The sequence below is a fragment of the Anguilla anguilla genome, chromosome 2 (genome assembly GCF_013347855.1).
Source record: "Anguilla anguilla isolate fAngAng1 chromosome 2, fAngAng1.pri, whole genome shotgun sequence".
Classification (NCBI taxonomy): Eukaryota; Metazoa; Chordata; class Actinopteri; order Anguilliformes; family Anguillidae; genus Anguilla; species Anguilla anguilla.
This window is the reverse complement of record NC_049202.1, coordinates 17,263,949-17,284,866: the sequence shown is the minus strand read 5'-3', so window position 1 is coordinate 17,284,866 and position 20,918 is coordinate 17,263,949. Positions and strand designations below refer to the sequence as shown.

Here is a 20,918-nt window from a genome sequence, read left to right as displayed (position 1 = left end):
GACTACTGTATTGCGGCAAATCGGATTGTCAGCGATGCACTGCGGTTGTCAAGGGGATCCGGAACTCTGGAGCCGAAAGCAGCTTGTTAACCGAGACCAACAGTCGCTACGGTGATATTTTCACATCAGCCCCCCGGAAAGGGGCGAGGCAACAGATTGCTGCCAAACCCTTTGGAGCCGCACAGCCACGCAGCTGTGCTCATCCCTCTTTTGGATGAATGCACTTACAGAACATAATGCGCTAATAATTAAAGCTCTCCTATCGCTGGCAGGTGAACCAAGGTAATGACGTTTAAAGGCACAGACACAGGAGGGGCTCTCAAACAAATTTATCATCTCACAGCTTTTGTCGTGCGTACTTTTAGCTTCATCATTGAGAATGTAGAGCCGGTCGATGGATGGTTGACGGTTGTTGTGGTTGTGATTAGCCACCTGAAACATAACCTTTGCTTGTTTCTGTAATGATTCAAGCAACGAATTTAGTGCAGTTACATGGCTGCCGCTCTGTCCAGCAGCGTGAAATGACTGTCAGGTGATGGATGCTTGTACGCCATAGGATGCTTGTATTGCTTGAAGTCAGGCCGTAGATGCCCGATTCGGGACACGAATGCCAAGTGTTGCTGTTTCCCTTGTGGCTGTCTGCTCCAGACTCTACCAATCAACCTCCCTGTGCTGTGGTCTGTTCCCACTCCACTGACCCACTGAACCAAACCAGGGGCTACATTTTTTGCCTGTGCTGCCAAATTAGCTGCAAGGTTCACCTACTGTGCCAAATGCCGTTCTTGTTTGCTTCTTTACTTTAAAAAGCGTGCTCATCCTCACATGTTCTCTTCTCTGCTCTGCTGTTTTTGTATGTTATGCACAAAAACATATGTCATACACCGATGCACGTTTTGTGTGCCTGTGCGTGCGTGTGCGTGTGCAGGTGTCTGAGCTGAAACATTGTCAGCTGCCTCCTCGCGCTTCACATCGATCTATTTTTAGGGTTCCGCGGCTCTGCGCCACCTGCAAACCCTTTAATTAGCTCACATCTGTTTCCTCCGTCATCAGCGCGGCGAGGCGGCTTCTATCCGTTTCGCGGATCCTCTCGAAACGTTCATCCGCACCGGCCCCTCCTCACCCCACCCCTTCCCCGGAGATGCAGTCTCGTTAGGGGGAGATGCGCCGTCGAGGTCCCCTGTTAATTATGCCCTTGTTGGCGGCCACCATGGAACTTCAGTTCTACCCATGCCAAATTTCAGACTAGCGATGAGACGAGAAACAAAGTGTTTTCGTACAGCGCCTGCAGAGGACAGTGAACTTCTTCTGTCATTATCTTAACTTACAGAGGCTGTACAAACAAAATGCCTGAACTGCAGCTAATGAAATGCTAATGCAGGACAGATATTTCCAGTCAGGCTATGTGCAAATTAAACTGTGATTTTATGTATAAAGGGAAGTTCAGGTTTTTACAGCTTACAAGGGTTTATACTCCCAGATAGATTTTATGATTGTAATATTCAGTACAGTATATCAGAATTATATAACTTAAAGATTTATGCTCATATTCAAAATAACATTATTGTAAATAGTGCATATCATTGTATAAATACATAATGATGCACTATTTATTTATTATTGTAAATAAAGAAATATTATTTACTTTTTATTTAGAAAAATAATTGTGCTACATTATTACATTAATAGAACATTCATGCTTTTTAAAATCATGATCTGTTGTTCGATTTTTAGATTCAGACTTCATTTTGATGATGTTTTCTATCAGCCTTACCTGTTTTGAGTGACAGTTATGTTTTGGTTTTGTCTGATTAAGCTGTGTTGTTTTGTGTGTGTTCACACAGGCCTACGCAGTAGCTACTCCTGTAGCGTGTGCAATGTGATTCTCAACTCCATTGAGCAGTACCATGCCCACCTCCAGGGATCCAAGCATCAAAACAAGTGAGTGACCCTTTCCGCAATAAGAAAGGTAGAAAGCACATAGCTGAAACATTCTACATATGCCGTGGATATGAAGTAGACTGATGAGAAAAGAGGCATTCTTAAGCACTGTGTTAAATGCTCCTAAACAATTGTAATGGTACAAACAACATTTCAGCCTGCTAAGATCAACTGTCAGGCATAGCTATTTTGGAAACCACACCAGCTCGGAGAGAGCTATGAGAGATGTTTCAGGCAAAATCATCCTACAGTGAGACTGAACATTCACGTCAAGTGGTCACCAGGTAGTCCAGGTATTTTCCTCTATCTATTAGTCCTCATCTCAAGTCTACATCCTATAGCATCCCTGCATGTTTGTTTCAGGCGGTCAACAGCGAAAAGTGTAATGCAAATATGCTGTATCAAAACCAGTGCTCAAATCCAAAAGAGTCTACATATTGAGATGTTCAGTATCTGGAATGAGCTGAAGGTCTTATACCACTATAATAAAGGCAGTCTCTATTGACAGTACTATGATGGTTACCGAAAATCCTGATTAGAACTTCTCAAGAATGTTGTTATCAGAGTTGACTAAAGACTGTATTTTCATGTACTTAACCAAGAAAAGAAAGGGAGGTTAGAAATGGGTCTGAAATTACTTAAAGTAAAAGTAGTTTCAAATAAAATCTAGTTAGACATACAGATTCTGTAATAGCTGTTTTTATGTTGGCTGGAAAAATCCCTGTGTGAAAAAATCCCCGTGTGAACTGTTTACAATTATAAACACCTCACTGGATAAGGTGTTAAAAGGTGTTAAAAACTTAATTAAAAAATCTGGTAGGAAAATGATTTGATGTTTCATCTGCCAAATTGTTTTCAGTAGGTTCTCGGCATCAGTTTGATGAAAGGTGTTCAATTTGCATACCGTATTTGCTCAAATGGTCTCATTTCTTTTAAAAATTGCTTCTTACTTAAAGGATGAGCCATTACCAACAGATAAAGCTGAACTAGATTTAATAAACTGTCAATGGTAGAAAAAGAAACATTTGCATTTGTTTTTGCTTCTTCAAATAAAAATTGTTGTGACTCGCTATTCTGAAAATGTCATTGTCACGTGAGAAACTCTTCATTACATTACATTACAGGCACTTAGCAGACGCTCTTATCCAGAGCGACTTACACAACTTTTTACATAGCACTTTACATTGTATCCATTTATACAGCTGGATATATACTGAAGCAATGCAGGTTAAGTACCTTGCTCAAGGGTACAACGGCAGTGTCCTACCCGGGAATCGAACCTGCGACCTTTCGGTTACAAGCGCAGTTCCTTACCCACTGTGCCACACTCCGTCCTCTTCCGTCCGTCTTCAAAGACCTCAGTGTACGTGTAGCTTCATAGGTCTCCATTTTCATTCTTTTCAGCAGTTATGTTTCAGCTCAGTGGTCTAAATTTAGCAGGTGCTATTTTAGTTTTAACATACAGTTCATACAGAAGAAGTATGAAGAACTAAAGATCCATTGTTCACCTAACTCAGTATTGTAAGGCAGCCAAGTTACTAGTCATTTTAAGTAGAGCCACCTAGAAATTTCATACAATGTACAGTCATTTCCACATCATGTAACCAGGTTCTTGACTTCATATATTTTTTTAATACGTTTATTTAGAGAGTATGTGTGTGTGTGTGTGTGTGCATGCGTGCATGTTCGTGCATGTGCGTGTGTGTATGTGTGTGTGTGTGTGTGTGCATGTGCGTGCGCACGTGTGTATGTGTATGTGTGTGTGTGCTCAGGGGATCGGTGAAGGAAAAAATGTCTGCAGAGGGAGGTAATGGTCAGCAGATTGCTCTCATCATGTGAGGCAATGTTTCGGCGAGGGCTTGATTGCATTTTCGACAAATGAATTAACGGGTCTCACCTGGACGCCCTCGCCAGATGGGAGGCGCAGCGTTTCCTCCGTGTACGCCCGAAGGAGAGAGGGAGGGAGTGCAGGCAGCTCGGCTCTGAGCAGATCGGTGAAGCCAACTGACGTGGTTCATGCTGTTCTTTTCATTATGAAGAGGTTTTTTTGTAGTGGGTCTGTGTTGCAGCCCACCACTGTTCCATGCATGCGCTTTATTCATTTGAATCGCATCAAGGTGAGAGGGTTTCATGACCAGTCGTGGGAATTAATGAAATAATGCCACCCACATATTTTTACCTTTTTTATTTGCAGGCAATTCACCAGTGTTGGGTTTAATACCTATTTGAATGACTTTATCTCTCTATTCTGGTAGAATTCTGGTAAAAACACTCCTGCTGATCACTATTAATGATAGATACTATTAGTAAAATTGTGCAATAATATGGAAACAGAATTGTGTTATGAATATTGAATATTGAATTGTACTGGTGTCTAATGGGTTAATGTATTTCTAATAATTTGCCCCAGGTCTGCTGTTGACACAGCACAATACCACTTGAAGGTTTGTTTAGACACGCGTATGTATTGTGTCTTTAGGCACAAAGTTTAGGTCTAGCAGCTGGGTATTGGATTTGTTTGTAAACCCATATAAAGGGCATCCTGCAGATGCTAATAATGAAGCTTTTTAAATCGTTTTCTGTTGAACTGGCCTTCCATTCTCTGACTGGCTGAAAAACCCCCATTTTCCCAAGTTCATTTTCCCATGCATTCAATGACGGGCTTTCTGGCGGCCTGTATTTTGTGCAGTGTGCCAGACACACAGTCAGGTTAAATTCTGCTGTCAGGTACAATTCATGGATGTCAGAGCTTCACTTTGACAGGCCATGCGGTGCCCCTGTTGAGGTCTACTTTCCATTTAACACATTCGCTAAAAGAGCGTGACTGTTTTGAAAAGCCATTGGTGTTTAAAAAGGGCTAGCAGGTAAGAACACTTTACTGCAGACATTTACACTTATCCCACAGAACTCAATCGAGTGCAGATTGATTTTGCAGCATACTTAATCTACGTTTTATATATATATATATATTTGTGTGTGCGTGTGCGCGTGCGTGTGTGTGTGTGTGTGTGTGTGTGTCTGTCCTATTCAAATGAGTTGCCCAGCAACACATTCCCTTGGTACAGTTGGGAGAATCTCAGTTATGCTTGATTCTATCATTAAATGTGGAAACGGCACCACATTGTGATTTAATGAGACAGGGCTGGTCATTACCAAAGGCAAAGATAGCAGTCCTCAACATGGAAAGGCCATTATCCTAATCAAGGTTTTCATCTAGTGGTTCTAATATGAAATATTTAAATTGGGAGATAAGAACTGAAAGAGAAATGGACTTGTGAAGTGAAGTAAAAATGCATATTGGCCAAAACACGCCCTGTAGTTTTACTGTAGTTAAATAAGCCAAGAGAAAGGTATATTTTAGAAGTCTGGAAAGGATGCAGCTATCAGTGAAATTCATTGTCTACTGAATATTTGTCTAATGACATTTAAAATTGATCTGGATAAGCCATCTTTTACAAAAAGCATAAACATTAAAAAAAAAAAAAAAGCACTTGACAAGGACTGAGTACCGAACTCATGCCACCACCTTGGTTAGCTCATTTAAATGTGAAATGAAATTGGTGGAAGTTATGTTTATATTTTTTATTCACAAATCAGTTGAAATCTGATTTATTTGGGCATTGTTTACTTGTCTTATTTTAATAAACTCAAAATGTCTTCTCACTATGAGGCAGCGAACCTCTTAATCCCATGAGCCGTTTGTGACATGGGCTGTCTGCCTTTACAGCTGATTGCTGATTGGTTTTTTTTGGTTTTTTTTCTCACTTTTTCGCAGGTTGTAACCTAGGAATGTTCATTGTTAAATGTTTAAATGGGAAATATCTCTTTACGATGGATTGAAAGAGAATTTAACATTTTAACAAGCTCAATTAAAGTAGGTTTTATAGGATGTCATCTACCGTTTGTATTTAATTGTATTTTATTGTGATACGTAATTTATTTTAAAAAATGACAGACTCATTTTGAGGAAGAGAAGTTCTAATAGCAATTTTAGTGAACATGCTGCAACCTGGCAACTGCTATATCAAGATTGGAACATTATATGTGCTTTCCTGCTGGTTCTATACCTTCTAAGGGAATTTTCTCAAATGCAGGCCTGATTGTAATAGGCTCTGTAAGAAGCTGAACAATGACTGAAAATCGAGTCTTGTTTACCTAAAGGTGAAATACAGAGAAAGTTGATGTAGAAAGCTGGTAAAATGGATTTGAATGCATTTCTCATTTCAACGAGAAGACTTTTGTCATTTTTGTTTGTTCTTTTTTGATTTTGTTCTTATGCTTCATTCTTTTAGTATAGGTCTTTTTCAGATTGATCATTCAATTGTGGTTGTTCATTTTAAAAGCATATCAGAGCGCTATCAGGTTTGGTACTGGAATTCTGACAGTGGACATTTTAAAATTAAAATGATTCAGATTTTTATTTTTATAACGATTTATAATCGCAATCATTACATACTGCCACATTTAAAAGTGTAATGACCAAACCCATGCCCATCGCTCTTATAAATATTTTCATTTATATAATTTACTACCCATACCAGTGGTGTTAAATGTAGTGTTTAATGTATTTTTCCCCATTTGCAATGCCCAATTGAAATTGCTGGCCTGCCTCATTAATTCATTGTACTCCATCATTTATTGTGCCAGTAGAATGTACTGCTTACCTGAGCCTGGGCGATGTCCGCTCATGAAATGTCAGCACTGGTTCTGTTAGCCTCATGTCCATGGGGTACGTCAGTGAACTTATTAAATTGTTGTATTGAAAAGGCTGCGACATAACTACAGATGTTCACCTTGCCGATAAATGGCATGTTCATGTAAAAGCCTTTGCTGTCTTTCCACCTTAACTGGTTCTTTTGTCTGTGTTTGTGTGTGCGTGTGTGTGTGTGTGTGTGTGTGTGTGTGTGTGTGTCTTTTACATTACTAGCTCCAAATGATGAATAGGATAGAATTGTTCATTAATGGTGCCACCCTCAAACATCAATCAATCAGTAAAGCTTAAATTAGCTTAAACTAAAATTAATAAAACTTTATTCAACGTGCCGCTCTTTACAGGAGTTGTCACATGCCGTGCATGTCATATAATCTGCTCAGCTCGTTCAGGTGTAATTTAAAAGATGATGCTACTGCAACAGAAAAATCCCCCTGAGCGACAGTAACAGAAACAGTGAGATGTGACGAATCTATGCACGCCTCATTTTAGACAGAGAGAAGGCCTGAATTGAGCATGTTGCAGTCGCTTCCTATAAAATATCATATTAAAGACATCCTCTTAAGATGAAAAACAAATAAATAAGTAAAACTTAAGTGTTCGTGAGGGAAATACTGTGGAATGTCCCTAAAGATAAACATTAAGAGCAAATCAGCTGTTTTGGCTGGACCGCAACAGAGGGGCCAGCCCTATAAACGCGAATGTCTGTGACTGAGTGACTGAGTGATGAAGTTACACCATTGGTCGGCCGAGTTATGAAGTTACACCATTGGTCGGCCGGATCACGTGTGTTAGGTCCAGCCATTTACTAGGTTTTAACCTGGTCTTTTTTTGTTTCAGTGTTCAGCTGTTCTAATTTGAGAGGAAGTGAAGAATTGACTGTGTTATCAATAATCAGCAGGGGAGGGCAGGCATGGGATGTGTTTCTTTCTGGACTGCAGAGTTAAACAGATGCTGTGGATGTTGGGCTTTAAGGTCTCATAATTCAGCCCATGGCAGTAACACATGGGAACATCTGCAACTACAATATGCATCATTATCAGTATCCTGGGCACATGAATGAAGTGTTTTTTTTTTCTTTTTGTTTTTATAACATAAGGATCATACATTAAAATAAGATTTGTGGCTAGTAAATTATTGAGATTCTGCATCTGATTTAGAATATGATAATATCCGTCACATCTTGACCCATAATTTCTTGGTGGTTTAGCAAATGCCCTACCACCCGTTCTTGCTTTTGACATTTTTGGGTTGAGCAGGAAGCCACTTGCCTGAGACCAGAATGGTCAAGCAGAATAACATGGTGTAATGAGCTCTCTCAGTTTATGATGGAGTCTGCTCAGTTTAGCGAGAAACACAAAGGCTGATATATACCCAGGTCTTTTGGTTAATATTGACTAACTGCCATAACTGGAGGCATAGCTCTAATTATTTCTCTTATGTAATCCACTTCATTTTTTTTTAGAAATTAATACAATCTTTGTAGGAGGGAGGGTTTCTGATTTATGATTTAGGGATTGTCTTTGTTTTCCTCAAAGGTCATGGATCTTCCAGGAAAACAGTTTTTTTGTCTTCTATTAGAAAGAAAGAAGCAAAGGTAGTTTTTTCTTGAGGGTTTTGGGGCATTGTTTTTATTAGTGATAATAGTGGCTGTACCATAAAGGAACTTTTGTGTTCACCTGAACAAGGTAAACAGTAAAGTAACCTTAAGGAGGTGTGGATATATAGGCTCTGTGTGTTGGAAAGATTTGTAAGAATTTCAGTTGGATACTTTGCATTTACTGTGTGTTTGTGTCAGTTTATATAGTTTAATCTAAGTATGTAAGTATTTTGTGCACTCTTAGAATAAGGCTGGAGTTGTGAAGAGCTTGCATAGAACATGTGCTGGGTTGGCCACCCTTTGTGAATTTAACTCAGTCAGGGTCAGCCTCTTCAATCACGGTGGCCCAGTTTTGATGTCACAGAAAGTGACGCCAGCACAGACTGTCATCCATGAGTCTCGGGTGGGGAGGGGGCACATATTCGCCTCGCGTGTGGAAAGGTGACTGGGAGACGTGTCAGCGGGCGAGGGGCATCCCTGACGGCATGCCCGGGGCAGCAGGCAGGGAACTGGCAGAGACATGGGTCCCAGTGTATTTGTAACTCCCACCTCCTGGCCGCCCGGCTCCCAGCTCACCACACGTAGCAACCTTTTCCGTGGGGACTCCGGTCCCAGAGCACCACAGGGAGGGAGCTGTCAGGTGACAGCCAGGGCTGCGCTGACAGATCTCGTTAGCCGCTCTTACGGACCACTGCCCCCACAGTAGCGACCCCCATCGGTGTTACCACGGGGGCTCGGTCTACGGAGTAAAGCATCATTACATCAACTAGCTTTGGACAGTGGACAGCTAGCCCTGGGGTGTTGTCCAGTGCCCTCCCTCTCAGGACTGACTCACTGCGTCCCCTCTCCTCGGCCAAGATGACACCCCAGCTTCTGCACACATGCCCTCATCCATGGCCGCTTACGCATGCTCGCGTTTGACGCGTCGTCTGTTTTCACAGAGGTCACATGCTGTGCTCAGCGGCTTGCTTAATGACTTAATGCAACACTGAGATGGAGTAGGTCTTCTGTTGAGGGAGGGGCCTCGAGATTGCCCCTCCACACTTCCTGTCTTCATCTCAATTACAGTCCAATAAAGCAAATTGAAATTTTAATTGAGTTTGAATTGCGGCGTAGAGCAAGAGAAGGAGATAGAAACAAGTGGGAGAAAAAGATTATGTGGGAAGATGGTTAAGAATCTGTGTTGTGTATCGATTCGTTAAAAAGCAGTGCGTCATCCAAACCTCGACTGCCGGAGCTCCTATCCCCTTTGCTCCAGCATTAACGACTCTTGTGAGCTCCCAGGAACATGAACACAGAAAACTCCTGGCGGGGGACTTTCCAACTCACCGACTTCTTCTGTACCTCAGCAAGGCTTTCAGCTGCTGCACAACATGCCCATCGAATGGACCCTGGGCCCACAGTCCGGACTCTGCCTGAGGAAAAAGTCTGGGTTAGCTGCCCTGAACCGGCCCACTACAGTGTCAGTCACCTGGAAAGGGCTGGCTCAGCAGCTCCAGGGGCCTGTTGCATAAAAGTCGGTCACACAACCAGCCCTTAAGCCCGATGTTCACCTTATGTTGGATGTGGTTAGTCCGCCTCTAAGTCGGGTGTTTGCGTCCAGCATAAGCCCAACGTTGACATCGGTTGCACTAGCTAGACTTGACTGCCAGGTACTATTCATGAAAGACATTCACATGCCAAGTCAGTTGCTCAAAAGTGTGAACTGTACTTTGAATACTACAGAACGTTTTTCTGTATAAAATGGCTGAGGCAAGGCTGAGAAGAAAACCATGATTTCAGATGGAAAAAATCATTCATTTATTGATTTGTTTCTTCAAAACACACATCAAAAGAAGAAAGCTTGTATTGTATTGCCTAGCGTTCCCACCCACTCTTTTATAATACAGGATTGAATTGAAGAATAAAATTATTGAATCAATGAGAGACGCAATTTGTTCTGTAGGCTATTTTTCTTCACAAAGATCTATACACTGTCTTTTACAATAGTGAGAACTTCATAATCATGAAGAAAATCAAACCACGTTCACATGAAATTGTTTGGAGATGCAGAATCAGAGAGGTAGCAGGCAACTATGTGTGTGTGTGTGTTTGTCAATGTGTGTCAGATGAGAGAATGTTGTCAGCTGTTGTCGTAAACTTTCAAACACGTCTGTCCAAATTTTACGATGGGAGGTATCCTTTGTTTTTCTGCATTGAAGGTGGAACTTTGGAACTTTGTGTGGGAAAATATGGGGCAAATTGCGTCCCATGTTGATTCAATAAGGGGCGTTACATTTTATCTTATGGGACAATACCCCTGCCACTGAAATAAATCCCAGCTGTCAATGGGATTTTAGATACGGGACAATTCCTTATTATAAGGAACCTTTGGTAGCTGTAATACTAGCAGTTATTGCAGCAGTCAAGACACTAGTACTAGCAGTTACTGCGGCAGTCAACATTACTCCTGACTTAAACCTACCCCCTGTTAAGCAGAGTTTTTAGTGGGATGTTTGTTAATGTCAACTTGTGCAGCTGGTGTACAATTTACCCCTGACTAAACTTACGACGTTCACTTAGCGCTTAGTCCTGGGCGTAAAGTTTTTACGGAACCAGCCCCAGGCGTACGGGAGGCTATCGGGGCTGATGGCCAGATTGTGAAACGGGTGGAAAAATAGGAAAGCCATTCTGGTGTTGCCTGCGCCCCTGCTGTGCCAGGTGTTCTGATGGTCCACTTATCATTGACATTTAATAACTCTTATGGCAGCACAGAAAATGAAAAAATACAGCAGTGACCGGCTGTTTTTCTGGCCAGATGACTGAACTATAAAGCCTGATACTGCGCATAAAGCTCACTGCAGGCAAGCCTTTCCCTCCTTCCCTCGCTCTTTCCCACAACAGATAACTCTGGGCTTAATTCTACAGCCCATTGCGCTTTACACCTTGATCACCGACTGCTGTTGTTAGGTTTCTGCTGACAGCCTTGACTTTTTTTTTTCTTCTCTCCTGTTTAAATTCTTTCTTGTCTTTTCTTAAAGACACAAATCCTAAAGGCAAAGGTTTCCTCACGGTGTGCTACGGGAGTGCTCGGGCGTTCACCGTAACGACCTAGCAGAGAGAACTGTGGAAAGTAAAGTCCACTGCACTGAAATACAGTGGAATCGAAGGAAGGGCAGCTGTGTGTTTTGTGGGATTACTGGTACCGCTCGGCTGCTGTGAGCCTGACGGTCGCTGGCTGCCCCCTGCTGCAGAGTAAAGACGAGATAAAACCGCGGCTCTGCCACGGAGATTTGCCAGGGAGATGGGCTTTCCGCTGATACAGTTACCGGGGATAATAGCTTGCGGCGTTGAACGTGCAGTCACCGCTATAAAAACAGACTTCTCTTCCTGTCATTGAATGCGGGGGCTGGGGGACGGGGTTGGATGTGAGGGGCAGGGGCGTTCTTGTGTCTGGCTTTCTCATGGTGTGTGATGCTAGGTGCATAAGCACTAAGATGCTAGGTGCACCAGAGTAGTAAGAGAGCAACTGTTAGCATATTGGGGGCTTCTCCTTAGTGACCTGTCCTTCACACCACTGTGCACAGACCCTCAGCTATCTGGCCACCAGACATCCAGCAAGGTAATTTCCATAGTATATGGTTCAGACCTCACATGTGCTTATATTGTCATACAAACTTAAATTTGCAGTGCTAACAATAGTTTATGTTCAGTAGAACATAAATGCAGCCTTCGGGTTAAAACTACTCCAAGCTGAATTGAGTCCAAACTTTTTGCTGAGTAGCTGTTTGCACTTCCTTTGTGGAAACTGGCCAGTAGTGTCTTCATCTGTGCCTGTAACCCCTGTTCCTCCTCACCACCCACCACCTCCTGCTGCCCCTCCTGGAGTTCCGTACCCATCCCTTAAACAAGATCGACAGTCAGCCCTGCCAAAAACACATGTTCCCTTTGAGGACGGGCTCATTCTCAAGCAGAAGGAGACTCGCTCTCGTGTAGGGCTTCCTCTTGAAGGCAGATGTTGGCTCAGTTGCCAAGGTGACCAGGATTCAGTCCTGCGGTGAGAGGGATTCATTGTCAGTGTGTCATTCATAGAGACAGTCAGGACACTGGTCACAGAATATATACTCACTGAACATGGTCAGGGGATTCAGGCACCCTGAAATCATCTTAGTCATTTTCATACAGCTTTTTCTTTTCTTCAAATCTGACAATTGCATCCACATTAGCAGGCCCGCCTATGATTTGGGAGAGCCTGTGTGCGAGTGGAGCTTGCATCCCATGTGGAGCTGGTTCAGCTCCTTTTCACTTTGCAGCCCACCGGATGAGCTCTGCAGTCAGTGCATTCAGAGAGCGATCTGTACACAGAGCTGAAGCACGCTCGCTGTAGCAGGCAGGCTGCAGGTGCTCAGCCAACCAGAAGGTTTCGTTCACATGGTGAGGCCGGGACAACCCTTCCTCCCTGCCTGACCCCACAACCAATTATATACTTCCCTGTGAGCTACCATCCATAGTAGCCCCTAGCATGGTCAGGAATTGATAACCGTGATGTACCATATGGGCAGAAAGATTACATGACAGATTGCTCATTATGACATGATTATTACTTGATTATTATCATTATTAATACAGTCCTTATTACAGATTGTTTTGCACATGTTGATTTCCCGGCTTAGCAACGTCCTGGTGTGAACTCCAAAAACAGCAATTAAATTAAATATGTCCAGTGGTTTTTTCTTAATTTTAGTTATAATATAACCTTGTTTCTTTGGAGACAATAAATCACAAACTGGAGAAAATTTTAATGAAAATGTCAAATTAAGCTACCTTAACTAAAAGAATCCGTATTTATATTTTAAGGTAAAAAACCTTGTGGTAGTGTTGATGCAGTCAAGGTGCCTCATTCAAACTTGCTATTCCATTATGCTGATGCCATGCTGTGGTATATATTATTATACACTATCAATTCGCCCAGTCAGGTAGCAGTGAGGCAGTCTATGCATTTTATCGTATCCAACTGTATCGGTCGCTCCTGCTGAATCACTGGGCAGAAAGACTCAGTGATTTTCCAAATCATATGGAAAGCCTTCTTAGCCTTGCCAACTCAGCATGGCCCTGCCTGTTGAGTTTTGGATTGCATTGTGCATCTGAGGTTGCCAAGGTGACCCAGTGCAGATTGTCCACTCCACAACGAGGCAGGTAGCCTTTTTTTCCTCCAGTTAGTCAATTCCCATAGTGCAAACTGGCTTCCTCCAGATTGGCTGGGCCAGGGGGGCACCGGCCCCCCCATGAAGTATGATTGGTCGCCCCTGCGCTCCCCCTCCTCCCCACATATTGGCTCGAATTGACAGTGTTCTGAGCCAAGGAAAATGACTGTTGTTGGAAAATGGTTTTCCAGTGCCCCTCTTGACTGGTCCTTGCCCCTCCCTCCTCTGAAAACTCCCCTTCCTGCAGAAGAGGCCAAAGTTCAGGTGTTCTGCCTTTTTCATTCCAAAATCACAGAGCACAGTGCTATGGAAAAAAAATTTCAGGCGTCAAAGTGTTTTTTTTCTAGCCTTTTCCTCATACTCTCTGGTGCCCTGGAAGGCGACAGAGATCTTTTGATCGCATTGGCTCGGGGTTTTTTTTCACAGCTTGAACAAAATGAGGAAGGGCAGCGGCTTTATTCAGCCAGCGTGGGCCCCGGGCTGGTTCCCCGGGCCTGATTGAGGCGCGGCGGGGTCGCGCAGGAGGTTAAACGCGACAGGGCAGGTGCGCGTTTGCGTCTGACAGGGCCGTGGCCTCCGCGGCAGCGGCGGCTTTGAATTAGCCCGCCGTAATGCGATGATTCAGGGCGACAGGCACGGAGGTTTGGGGAACAGAATGTCTTCTTAGCCGTTGCTGAAATATACGTCGACAGCTCGGATTTATTTATTTAACAGTGGCAGCGGCGTAGTGGGGAGCTGTGGGGGGGGGTGGGGAGGCGGGGGCGGTGGGGGAGGGGGCGTTACGCAAAGTGTTCTTCGGCGACCCTGGCGTCATCACTCATCACTCTCCCTCCCCTACATTCGATCCTCCCCCCAAAAAAACTCCGTCCCCCTACCCATGTCACCCTGCTGCACCCCGCCTACATGTCGCTCGCTTCGGTCATCAATGAAATGGCGAACCCTCTACGACTGCTATGACGGCCATTTGGTCTGTTGTCAGGCATCGCCGGGCAGCGCGTGCTGCCCCCGCCGGTCCGGCCTGCCCGCGCGGTGGGCGGCAAATTGAGACGGAGGGGCACGTAGACCAGGCGGAACTGATAGCATTGGCCACGGCCGCGGCGGAGCGCCCGGGTCCCCCCGCTCCCCGCTATAGCGCACGCTTCCGACTTTTAAAAACCCGCTGCGCCTCCGCGCTAGTCTCGGCCGGAGGAGCCTGTCGGCGCGTCGCGCGCCGTTTCCAGGCTACCGCGGCCCCCGCCCCGTCTCTGCCTCCCCCGACGCTTCAGCTTAATTAATCGCTTTAATTAAAGGCTCGTTCTTAAATATATAGCGCAGGAATGAAAAAAATGAGGGCGATAGCGAACCGCCGCGGCTTCGTAATTGTGTTGTCGTGTGTTCATCTGCGCTGTGATCACCCACCTTGAAATTAGAGGAACAGCGAAGGCGCAGCCTGCCGCGTGTAAAAGGGGGGTCGCTAGCTCACGAAACAAATGCATCAGATGAGCGCGTGAGCCTGTGCTGTGGCACTCAATGCGTGGGATGCAGGTGGCATGATGCTAAATTGAAAAGAAGAGAAAAAAGCAAAAGAATTGTGGGAAAAAAAGAGACGCGGTTTGAATTTGGTAGTATCGTCGCCGAAGGAAATATATGAATGAGAAGGCTGTTAGTGAAATATGAGGGGGCTGTACTGTGAAATATTTCCAGGCACTGCGAAACTACAAGGCGAAGACAAATGTTTATGTTGTCAGAATGTGAGTTAATTCAGAGTAACAGAGTAACACAATAATGATACAGATAACTGATAATAAGATAATGAATGAGCTTTCTTCTGATTACTATTCAGATTTTTCTGAGATGCTGTGTGTTCCGAATAATTCTTCGCATGTGTGCATAACTGTGCTATGGCTTGATATGTGTGCCTCCACATAACGCAGTATAACTGTATGAAAACTGTTCTGAAGGTGACCGTTGCTGGAGCGTGTGATTGGGGGGGGTGGTGATTTGGGGCGGGGGGGGGGGGAGGCTGTGTCACGACCGCGTTGTTCTGGATGGCGTCGCGAGTGATTCCCTGTCTCTGTGTTCCAGTTTAAAGCAGCACCAGAAGTGACGGCCCGTCGGAGAAACCAAGCGGAACAGCGGCGGGACCCGCGGCTCGTGCGACCCGGAGCACGTGCCGTCCGGCGCTTTCCAGGACTCGACGGGGGGGACTGGCAGCCTTTGCTTTCGCCGAGGGTCTGACAACTGTGCTTAAAAACCGACAAAAAAAAAAAAGACAACAAAACTGTCTTGGAGGTCGTCGAGGTGCTGGAAATCAGTCATCCTGCTGTCCCCTGTGACTGTGAACTTTAAGTGATGTCAATAAACGGTGAAGAAAAAAAAAGGATGGTGTGAACCATTAACATCTGGCTGAAGCTCACACAGAAGCTCAAAAATTCCTTGCGGGTTTCCAAGTCTCCTAGCCAAAACTAGGTCAGGTGGGAGGGGCAGTTGGTAGGTGGGAGGACTGCCCTAAATACTTTTCTGTTCCCACCCATGCCACCCCCCCCCCCAAACAAAAAACAAAACATAATATGATATAAAACATTCCAGTTTCCAGTTGGATATGCTAATAGCGATTAGCTAGAAATGTGCCATTTATCTTCAGTACTACAGCCGAATGTGGCTGGAACATTGTGGCATTACATCAAGGTTTTTGTCTCCCTCTCTCTAAAATACAATTTTTGGAGCCGCAGCTGCGGTCATGGATCTGAAATGTGCCAACCTTTCCTCTGACACTCAGCGCCTGCCCAGCGAATCTTCGGTTTTGGCTCACCGTCACTGCGGGCAGCACCAATGTGGGGGAGAGGGGTCTGAATTGATTGGAAACTTTGTGAGGTTCTTGAAACACCCCTCCTGGGCTCCTTGGCTTTTCAGGCGCTTAAATTTATGCTCGCTCTTTTAATGGGCTTGTTCCCTGTGATTGCACTGAGACCATGCCATCTCTCCCTCGAGAAGTCATGTGACCTGTTGTGAAGCGTTCATCTGGAAAAGACAAAGTTTTAACATTATGGCGTTGTTAAAATAACAGTGCTGGTGCATTTTTTGAATGCATTGTTAAAGATGTGTACTTGTATCCAGCTTAGTGCAGGGATTCATCAGTCTAGCTGAAAAACAAAACAAACCACTGAACTGTTATCTGTGAACTGCATAGTATGGAACTATTAAAGTACTGATTTTGATTTCATGATATCAGTTTCTGGACGTGAGGGACAACATAATGACCGAGCCTGGTGCACATGCAACAGTTTTCTTCAGCTATTAAGGAGTGCATGGGGGGTGGGGTTCAAGAAAATGTCTCTGGATCCTCAAGATGACATTAATGACCATCATCTATGTATTAATTATATATTCCAGATAGAACTTTAATGAAAAAACAGGCTAAATACACACTCAGGCATACACATATTGTTTCACTTTATAGAGTAATAACAGGCAGTTCTCTGTGTTTATATTCTTGGTCTTGAACAGTGTGCAAACTTGTCAACTGATTAGCTTGTTCCTCTTAGCTTCTCTGCATTTGACTGTCTTTAAAAGGGTCTTTGGTTATATATCTTAAATGAAGGAAAGCAGTCTATAAAAGCAGAATAATATATTACAGAGTATTTTACTTAGAGATCTCAGAGAAATTGATATATTTGTAAGGGGAAGAATACGACATGTAAACGGTACTGTAGAAGGTAGTTGGTTTGCTAGTAGCAAGGAAGTCAAGGCAGGTAGTGTATGTGGGAGGGGGATATGGCAGCCTCAAAACACAGCAGAAAAGGTGGGGTTTGACTTCTCTGAGATGGCTGGGGGAGTTACAGACTCGAGGGGCAGCTACTGAGAAACCAAGGCAGTGTTGCCTGGGAAACAGGTTGGTGCTATTGGATCGGAGGTTGATGAGGGACTTGGTCATTGTGTGGGTTTTCAACTTAGGTCCAAATCAAAAATGGTGAAGATTTCTTACTTCTAGGTTTGTCTGTAGAACCAGAGTGTAAAGTTCATCTCTTTTAAATTTGAGGGCAACTAAAGTGTGCCTCTGTCTTATCTGCCTCCTTAAAATCACCATTATCACTGTTTAATTCAATCCATTTGCACCAGCTATTCATTGTTTTCATGCCGATCAACATTTAAACAAATATGGTGCTGCATTGTTATATCATATGCAGAGGAATTCTAATTAATTATGTTTTAAAATTTAGTTTAATTATTTTTTGCTGAGCGCATGACCATATCTAGTTGGACTTTACATTTTTAGATATTGTCTGTCCAAACAAATATATACTCTTAGAAGCAGTTCGGGATTCAAACCTGCAACCTTACGATTGTGTGTCTAACTCATTAATCGTTACATCAACCAATGCTGTGCAAAGCTGTGTGGGCTGGACTTTACACATGTTAATGATGAGGAGGTGAGCCTTTGTAATATTTAATGAGAACACATAACAAGGAAGGACAAGTACACTGTGAGCACCGACTACGCATTCACTCCTTGTTTCACTGTTTCTCTCTCTCTCTCTCTCTCTCTCTCTCTACCCGACCACCCGCCCCTCCCCCTTCAACCACCACCATTCCTGCCTATTTCTGTAACAGTGTGATATTACTGCTTTTTAACAACAACAGCTACTGTACTGTAAAAACACGGATCCTTCAACATTGTTGTAATCACCTCATATGGAATGCATGTACCATACTGGCTTTCTTATGTGCTGCATCGCTGTGACAGTACAAAGATGTGCGTGCTGTCAGACAGATTGCGATAGCAGATTGCAGACAGATTGTCTGCTGTTTTCACAATTGGTTTTTCACTGTAAAGGAATAACCACTTTAGTAGCACAGTGGGGTGTGCGCTTGAAACTGCCTGGTAGCTGGCTGTGTGTATCATTATTTACCCTCGCCTTTTTGTTAACAAGGGATTCCTTAAAGAGGCAGCACCTCCCCAAAGGTTGGCTGACATTGTGGCACTGGCACTCATATCTGTAACCTGTAAAATGTTGACTGAGCGCATGATGTAGTCGATGTTAAGTGATGCTAACACCGCATACAACACTGTCTCTGTGTACAGTGCTTTGTGAAGCGGTCCTGCATGCTTCGCACTGTGCTAAAAGACGGGCATTGTTTGTTTCTCATTTTCACATCACGTTGTTTAAATATTTAGAAAGTCTTCGGTCAGTTTTACAGTATTTGAGATCAATAATTTGCTTTCAGCTTCCTGCTTGCCTCAGTGAGGTCAAGTTTTAAATTTTACTGACGGTGTCATAATGATTTTCTATCATTTTCTATTTATTGACATGAAGATCAGGAACTGGGCAATTGTTAATGGTGTTATGTCATTTTATATTAATGAATGAATTTTGTGGCCCTACAACCAAAATGCCCTACAACCAAAAAAAAAAAAAAAACAACCAAAACAAAGGCTAATCTTTTTTGTTTCGTTTTTATTTTTTCAATTCAGCTATTTCTGTAAACGTAGCATGCTGTTCAAGCAAACAAAGTGATAACAATCATACTATTAGTTGTGAACAGAAGAAACTGGTTGTATTGACGAAGACTGTATTTTCGGTAGCCGTTCCCTCTAAGGGATAGATTTGGTGTTTTATAGTCGCTCTCCTGGAGGCCTGTCTATTTCATTTATAACCTGCACTTGAATCACTTGCGTTCGGATTACCTGACCCGATCGAAAAAACCCTTAAGCTGTTACATAGACGAACAGAGGCCTGTTTGTGTCTCAGACCATTCATAATTAAACATCTCTGCTGTTAGGTCTTCTGTCTAAGAGATAAAAACACACTGTTGTGGAAGTGTATTGATGTCCCCAAACCCTTGTCTTGCCTCCGGGAAGTGTATTATAAATCAAGAAGGATGAGAGAGGGATGGCAGCGATGAGGTAGAGAAGAGAGGGGGACTGAGGAAGAGAGAGAGGGCAGTTTCTCTTCAAGTGGGCTGTAGCCAGCTCGACAGATAGACCCCAAATCTCAGAGTCTAGACTTGCAATATCCCAGAGCAAAGTTCAGATGCAACAGTTCATAATCAGAAGCTGTGATTATTGCACTGTGTCCGCTGCGGAATCATATAGCTTGTGTGATTCTTTTGTGGCTGGGTTCCGTGGGTCTTAAGTTAACATAGTCCTGCCCTGATTGGGTACTAAGCAGCTGCGATTAATGGAAGAAACAAGGGCACAGTGAAATTTGGATGCATGTAGGGCACAAAAGGGACCCTGCAAAAATTGTTCATCAGTGTGGAAGTCACGTGTCTGCCAAAGGTTGTGGAGGTCTGAGGCAGCTGAGGGCAGTTAGGAAGTGGACAGCTGTGCTGGACTCCCTGAGCCAATGCTCCCAAACACTGGAGAAAAAATAGTCCTTTTACTCATGGATTTGTACAGAATATTCACTTCAGATGTGACACATCATAGCCAGCTCATGTTCTTTACAAAAGCATAGTGTACAGTCTACTTGAAGGGCTTCATTGGTTGGGTATGGAAGTCTGTGCAATGTGTTTTTTAAGTTGAAAACCAAGTGGATATGTGGACTTGACTGTGTTTAAGTTTCTCTGTTTCTATTTGAAACTCATTTTTGTCTTCATACTTTTTGTCCTTCAGCTAAACCCTTTCCCCTGGCATTTTAACAACCTCAAGCTCAGCGTCTGATTAAAATGTGTATTTTTTGAATTGCTGGTGAAAGCTGTGAGATTTATCGGACTCAGGCTCAGATATGGGGAGACAGCTGCAGTCACGTACCAGCTGAGGTGATGCAAAGACAGATTGACAGGAAAGGACACATTTGCCAAACGCTTAAAGGGCCTTGTGTACCAGAACCAGGAGGGCATTTTCTGTCGCTTGTCGCCTGATGGAGATTTAGGAAACCCTTGCTCGTCAACATTGACAGCAGGATGCCCCAGAGCCTTCCTGCTCTTGCATCATGGGAAAAAAACACATGTCCCTGTCCTTCTGTCTAAATAAAAGCTGCCTATATTATATGTCTGTTTAAATTAAAGTTATATAGACCCATTCTTTTTCATTGACCCTTGAAAAGGAACATGCCCCCAACCACCCCCTCCCCACCACCACCACCACCACCACACATCAACCTCCACACACCACATGACCATGTCACCTTCAAGATTTTTATTTCAGATTATACACATTTTAAATGTTCTGTCATCCATCAATATAAGAACAGCTGCACGCATCAGTGAAACATTTGAGAGCTAGCTAGTACTCCCAAATTGGACCCCATTTTTAATGGAATTTCACAAAGTGTTGTTTTTCCACAATGCTGATGGACGCAGAAGTGGCATTTCTTACAGCCTGTGCGCTGTATACCTTGTTGTCTGAATGGAGTTTAGTGAAAACTGAACCTGTGGATGATTTCATGGGTTGTTTCGTTGCTATCATTTCCTCATTCCCTGCTGATGAACAACGGCTTTATGGAAATTCATGCCTCACAAGTAGGCCTTCATTCTCAGTCTGCACACGCAAGCAAGAGCTACT

At 43.6% G+C, this 20,918-nt stretch overlaps 1 protein-coding gene across 3 annotated transcripts in view; it reads left to right on the top strand.

Annotated features, from left to right (window-relative positions):
- The window catches only part of LOC118221828 (zinc finger matrin-type protein 4-like), a 58,306-nt gene extending 40,915 nt beyond the window's left edge, over nt 1-17,391 (top strand). For all 3 annotated transcript variants that reach the window (XM_035407226.1, XM_035407223.1, XM_035407225.1), the window contains 2 exons: nt 1,842-1,938; nt 15,497-17,391. In XM_035407226.1, the coding sequence (XP_035263117.1) occupies nt 1,842-1,938; nt 15,497-15,518 (119 nt within the window). In that variant the 3' untranslated portion in view covers nt 15,519-17,391. The remainder of the gene's footprint in view (nt 1-1,841; nt 1,939-15,496) is intronic.
- Nucleotides 17,392-20,918: the final 3,527 nt, after the last annotated feature.